The sequence below is a fragment of the Tasmannia lanceolata genome, unplaced genomic scaffold (genome assembly GCF_043159265.1).
Source record: "Tasmannia lanceolata isolate RefF3 unplaced genomic scaffold, GAP_Taslan_0.1 ptg000013l, whole genome shotgun sequence".
Classification (NCBI taxonomy): domain Eukaryota; kingdom Viridiplantae; phylum Streptophyta; class Magnoliopsida; order Canellales; family Winteraceae; genus Tasmannia; species Tasmannia lanceolata.
The window spans coordinates 50,905,380-50,912,203 of NW_027518690.1; the positions used below are offsets into that span (position 1 = coordinate 50,905,380).

Here is a 6,824-nt window from a genome sequence, read left to right on the forward strand (position 1 = left end):
AGACCCCAGATAGAAACATTAGCTTGGGTCTTTCTAAGCTGCTTCAACAGAATGTCCTCATCTTCCTCAGGACTCAACCTCTGATTCTGATTCTCAACAGCTCTGGCAATCTCAGCGGGATTCTCTGCTCTCAACTCAGGGGGCTTAAAGAAACGTCCACCACGGGTAACATGGCGAACCTCATCACACGGATCGTTCAACAGCAGCAAGTCCTCATCCTCAAGCTTAAGGACATATGGGACTTCGCTTTTCTCTTCTTCCCCCTCGAATCTGAGGACATAAGGACCTTCAGAGGACTCCCCAACTTCCTGCGCAGAGGACAAGACATAAGGCTCTTCGCGCTTAACTTCCTCATCATCGGATTCCCATCTCAAGATATACGGCTCATCAGAAATAACGGCACATATACGGGAATGATCCAGCACAACCTCTTCAGTAAGAATGGCAAAAACATTTGGAGGAGGCATAGTATGCGTCGGCAATGGGTTCCTGGTGACATTAGGAAGAGCTTCCACTGCAATTTCTTTTGCCTCAATCTTATCCTGGATCCTATGCCTTAGTGCCATACATCTGTCAGTCAAATGCCCAACACTCTGGTGAAATTCGCAGTACTGATCCCTTCTCCAATATTTCGGGAGAGGATTTGGGGCTTCTCGAGGTTCTAGTAGAGTGATCTTCTTGTCCCTCAACAGCTTTTTGAGAGCCACGGATAGGGAATATGGTAAGGGAGTGAATTGTCTGGGCTCAGTTCTTTCCGGACGAACTCCTCCGGGACCTTCTCTCCTAACTGGACGAGCAGTATTCACATTGTTAACTTCCTTCGGAGGCGCCATAGGCCTTTTTCCCTCTCTGACATCTGAGGTGGAGGTTCTAGCTCTCAGGCCGCCCTTAGCCAATATGTCTTCGATCCTAGTCCCGGTCTTGATCAGATGATCGAAGTCATTGAAGTACTGGATTGACATATGAGGAAAGTAAAAGGGGGAAAGATTCTTGATGGCAATCTTGATAAGATCGTCATCCGGTAACTTGTGGGTCATTTGTGCTGCCTTTCTCCTCCATCGCCGAATGAAGGAAGTAAAGGTCTCATTGGGTCCCTGCTTCAGCGATTTCAAGTCCCTTTTTGTCACGTCAATCCCCTCTTCCATGGAGAATTGCTGGACAAATTTGTTGGCTACACCTTCAAGGGTCCTGCTTTCTTCTGGTTTCAGATGCAAAAACCACTTCTTCGCTGTCCCAGTCAAAGTTCTAGGGAACACCAAAGCAATCTGCTCTGGGGATAAACTGTGCTGCTGCAACAGAGGAATGACTGACTTAAGATGGCTACGAGGGCACCCCATTCCGTCGTATTTGTCAAAGTCTGGCATTTTGAACTTGGGCGGAAGTACGACCCCTGGAGCTATCATGAATTCAGACATATCCAAATTTTTGGGACCTTGGCACTTCATGGTTTCCATATCCCGAGTCAGCTTCTCAATTTGGTCAGCCAATTCCTGTGCTTTATCAGGATTTCCCAGGTTAGGAAGACAGTTCTCTGCTGCGTACTGGCCCTCATCAAAGTCTTCGATTTCAGGCAATACAGCTGGCCTGGGAGAAACAAGAGGAACAGAAGGTATAACTGAAGGCTGCTGATTGGCCGGGTCTTTAGAGGTAGAAAGACGATCATTTTTCAGGAGGGCTATATCATCCTTCATGGCACTCAGCTGAAGAAGAATAGCCTTCATCATCTCATTCGTATCAGGACTGTTGTTACCGGTCCCTTCCATTGATTCAGATGCAAGTGAAATGGGTGAAAGGATTTCCGGACGACCAAGGAGAAGCGGCGCAGGAGAAGTAAAGGATTCTGGGGAAAAAGAAAGTCTATTCAGCCTGGAATCTGAAGACTGACGGGACCATGCCGATTTTGAATTGACTTTCTTAGGAGCGATGATGTCCCGCTAAGACTCCTGAATGGAAGTTAATAAGTTAGATTGCACATTTGATAATTGAAATCAGGTAGCTTCCACAAATAGAGAGAAAAGAAAAGGAACACACTTTGCATTGATTAAATCGAGACAGGTTACAACGACAACGATTGGCAACATAAAAATTGATGAAACTTTGAATCGCCAACTGCTTATAACATGTATCAAGTAAAACTCTTTTCTCTATATTTTCATCTATAATGAGACCGGGATTACAATCTTTGACTTTGATTATGTTCAAGTAAAACAAGTGAAGACAGTAAAGAAATGATAATTTCATGCCGAAAATACTCATGGTTCACCAATCCGAGCTTTTCGGCTTGCAGGCCCCCCAGACATTCCTTCCTTCCGAAGTTTAGACACGAAAGCAGATCTCCTCTCCACGATTTTGTCTCTCCAAGCAGCTACTATGGATGTAATGAGATCAGGAGTAAGGTCTTCACAGTTAGGTGGTGTGATAACCTTCGGAGCACAAGAGCTTGCATTAATCTGGCAAGGGAAACACAAAGGTGCATAGAAAGATGATTTTTCTAAACCCATAAGATAGACGAATGAGTATGGGTAGGTGCTGGTGATAATTTTTGGACAGGATTGACTCACCCAATGAAATTGGTCTTCCCCTACATTCTTCAGCCAATGGCGCCACTCATTAAGCTGGGGTTGCTTAATCTTTGTCTTCCAAGAATGAAAACCCTTGAGGGTGTACTCAATGCTGTTTTGTGGCTGAAGGATAGTGAGTTTCTCACATAGCCACACATATAACAGCTTAGCACATCCGAAAAAATTATCCTGTACCTTTTTACTAGCAATAAGGTCTAAGCCATAAAAGGTTTCGGCTAGCATTGTAGGGACAGGATTCCTCCCCTCATTTATCTGATCTACTATTGTCAACAAAGTGAAAGGGGCGGCACTAGAGTCTCTGCGAAGGACATGGCGTGCAAAGACAGCAAAGACTAGAGCATTACGTCGACATTCCTGAAAACGGGAGTCAGTTGGGTCGACGTTTTTGGAAAACAACTCAATGAGGGTCTGAAATTGCACATCTTTCTCTGCTAAACAATGCAGGGTTCTCACAATCTTATTTTCGAATAATCTGCAAAAAAGGTCATGAGGGGAGCTTATGCTTGAAGGTCGGATCCAAAGTCCCCCAGGAGGAATCTCTAACAAGGCACACCAATCTTCGAATATAGGACAAAGTTCAAAAGACCCAAATCGAAAGACATGGAAGACAGGGTCCCAACATCCAGCAGCTGCTTGAAGAAACTTCCAATCTATACCGCGACTGTTCAGATGAGTAAATGAACCGATGAAATGCTCAGCCGCACTCCTTTCTTCACATCTTAACGGAAAAGATTTAACAGTCTCCGCTATCCATTTATCTAACAAATTATTCGCCATGATCTGACCTATCATTCAAATAGGACAAAGATCAGGAAGGAATAGGAATAACTGTGCGCAGACAAATGACAAGGCTAACTCGGCAATCAGTTTTATAAAAAGGATACCGTCTGAGACAATGAATTTTTCATCCAAGATGAGAGGTAAACAATAGATCAGAAAAATAGACCACGGCCATAAGATGACAGAAGTAGGTCATAAACCGGATCTAAGTCTGGCGTTGAATACCAATAACTTTACGATCAAGAGGATCATAATGGTAGACCATGGCCATAGGGACAGCGATAAGCTATCGGCTAGATCTCGAGGTGAAACAAGTATACAGACGAACATATATCACCAAAAATGGGTTCTAAGCTAAATCAAGGCTATACCTGGGAATTAGGAGAAGGAAAACTGACTCTAAAGAATAGCCGTCATGCTCAAAATGTGCTGCAAAAAATTCAACAGCATAACGGCTAGACAAGAAAGATAAGGTGAACCCATGGTTTAACTAACTCTGAAGAGTAGCGGTCATGCTAGAAATATTCTGGGTAAAATCCGGCAGCATGACGACGCTAGAAAGGATTCCCACAACTCAACCCAAGGTATATGAATAGCGGTGGTAACAACAACTCCTAATCGGAAAACGAAATAGGGCTGCCGAAGAAAGGTGAGCCAATGAAGGACTGACCATAGGTGAGAACTCATGACAACGAGTCAAATCCCCTAATCAACAGATCAAGGACAAAGCAGGGCCAAGGTAATGGCAAGCAAAAGGCCACTGATCAGATCCAGATCTGAATAATGAATGGGTATAACTGATTGAAAAGAATGAGGGACTCTAACTAAGAGGAGAACCCTATATAATCAGTATACAAATATACACATACACATATCCTAACCAGGGGCACCAGCCCTAATCCTAATCTAGCGGAGTCAAGGAAGTCTCGACTCAAGACAGAGTGATGAGTGTACTAGGACCGTGCTGTAGCCATGTAAAATGAACTACCCTAGTCTACAAAGGGGACGGAGCTCCTAAACTCTAGGCTTGACATGTGTAAGCAACACATGTCCGACCCTTATATGAATGCAATATACTTATATAAACATAGGTACTTCCTAGTTGGGTTTCACTAAGTCAGTAAGTATATACATAATATATAAAACAAAGTAGGGCTCCGGACTCAATCTATAAGGTACTATGCGTATGAAACATACTTAATATGTATAACAAAAGTACGCCCAATGTTATACATAGTATGCTTCATTGCCCATCGGCTGCTGTAGACAAAAGTACGCCCAATGTCTACGGCTGCAGCACCGGCGCATAGCTTGGAAATAGATTCAACAGTACCATCAGGGTGTAACAACATCCCAGTCGGGCACGCACTGAATCTATCCCGTGGAGCCAATAATGATGAAAAACAAAGAAGAAATAAACAATAAACAATATGGTAATGCATGATGTGCAGTGTGTGTATCCCTCGTTTTAATTACGCACCTACTTGGTGCCCCTGGATTCTAACGATAAAGTTCCCGTTTAGCTTGGTTTTGACCCAAATTTCTTCAAAATTAATTAAAATGGCATTTTTACAGAGTTAGGCAATGTTTCAAGAACTCCCCAGCAGAGTCGCCAATCTGTGGAACCCGATCCGAGAGAGGCGGGGGACGTGCCCCCACGCGAGTCTCGGGATCATCCACGTGAAGGAGAGCTCCGCCAAGGAACTCTCGAAAGAGTGCCCCTCACAGCATGAGCGGCGATGTGAAGTGAGATACCTCTCGATTCGGGGACTAGCCCGGATTCGAGACGCACCTTAAACAAAGAAAGAGTCGCCATCCAAGGAAGTAGGCCCTGGATCCCATGCTGTGCTCTGTCGCAACAGATAACCAGAGATATATAAAAGGTCCGTGCCTGATGACGAATGGGGAAGGGGTTAGGCGCCCCCAATTCGCCCAAGTGCGAGCACCTGGTCTCTTATGCCATTTATTATTAATTTTGAAGAATTTTGGGCGAAAATCACGCGAAATGGGAACGAAGATCTCCGAGATAACGTCTATCTAATCATGCATGTCTCGGAGATGAATAAGAAGCACAAAAAGGAAATGAAAGATGTCACCTAAGAATAGCTAGATTATGAGTGCCATGCCTAATTGGTGTCTAAGTTCTGGTGGGCACACACATGCATGCTACATCTAAAGGTATAGGATCTGTACATGAAAGTAAGAAAACACAGCAAAACATACAGCACAACCAATGACTCGACACGACACACCCTAAACTCTAAGGCGATAATTGACTCGGACCAAGATGGCCATCCATCTTAGCTGCACTACGTATCCCAGCCTCGGGAAGAATCAGAGCCAACGTAGTTCGGCGACCTATGCTAAACTACAATGCCTAACCCTCTAGAACCGCTATCCTAGACTCGATTAACTAGACCCGACTAGTTTTTAAAGCTTCTTGCGACATTACTTAAGTTCAAGTGCATGGTGATTTTTAGGACTCCCTGTATGCCCTAACTAATGCCAGTGAACCCTACACCCTAGGTGTGACTAGGCTGTGTGTCCTAAGGAAAACCGTGGGCTATCTAAGCGCGTTCTAGTCTAGCCATCGGCTCGACTAAGTGTCTAACCGACCACAACCTGAGGCCTCCTAACTCTAGGGACACTCACACGACCGGACATGACAAAGCAACACAATCAGGACAGACTCCCCACTCTACGACACCCCCAAACGCCTAGGACTGACTCCTAACTCTATGGGAGGATCTTTTGAAAATTGTTGGTAAAGTTATTTTGAAGAATTTTTGTAGTTTTGGAAGGTTTTGAAGTTGTGAAAGTTATGAAGTTGGGGGAAATATTTGCAAAATGGTGACTGCACTCAGGATGCCAGCAGCATGCCTGAGCTGCCTACGTACCCCTCAGCTAGGGATCAAGCCATCCGTAGTTCGGAATTGACTACTCCTAATGACTCGAGATTTTGAGGTTTTTGATTTTTAGATGTTTTTGAGTTTTTGAGTGTTTTTGAAATGCCTTTTTTTTTTTTGGAATTTTTGACACGAGAAGACAGGACCCTATCATCATAAGGGTACGACAGACTCCCGATATCCCGCAAAGGTTGGACAGCATCCTATGCTTTGCGGGGGGGAATGAACAGAATTACAGCTCCGCAAGGGTTGGACAGCATCCTATACCTTGCAGGAGCAGATAAAATCACATGACTTGATGAGGGGTTCGGCAGAATCCTAACCCCTATGATGATAGGACAGACTCCTAAAAGACTGAAGGACTGAATCCTATGCTGAAGACTGACTCTGAAAGACGGAAGGACAGACTCCTAAACCCTCTAGGACTGACTCTAAAGAGGAAGAAATCCCTTAACCTGCGAAAACTCTAAGGCAGGAAGGGAAGGGGTTGGCTCAAGATACATTCCGTCATAGCCCAGACCCGACAGAAAAATTCTGAAATCGATGGACAAAATGG

At 44.4% G+C, this 6,824-nt stretch overlaps 1 protein-coding gene across 1 annotated transcript; it reads right to left on the reverse strand.

Moving 5' to 3' along the window:
- Positions 1–2,252: 2,252 nt before the first annotated feature.
- LOC143891362 (uncharacterized) lies at positions 2,253–3,544 on the reverse strand. Its single transcript, XM_077395947.1, has 2 exons — positions 2,562–3,544; positions 2,253–2,450 (listed from the first exon to the last, which is right to left on the reverse strand). Exons 1-2 carry the CDS (start codon positions 3,372–3,374, stop codon positions 2,253–2,255), a joined length of 1,011 nt encoding a protein of 336 aa, XP_077252062.1. The 5' UTR covers positions 3,375–3,544.
- Positions 3,545–6,824: the final 3,280 nt, after the last annotated feature.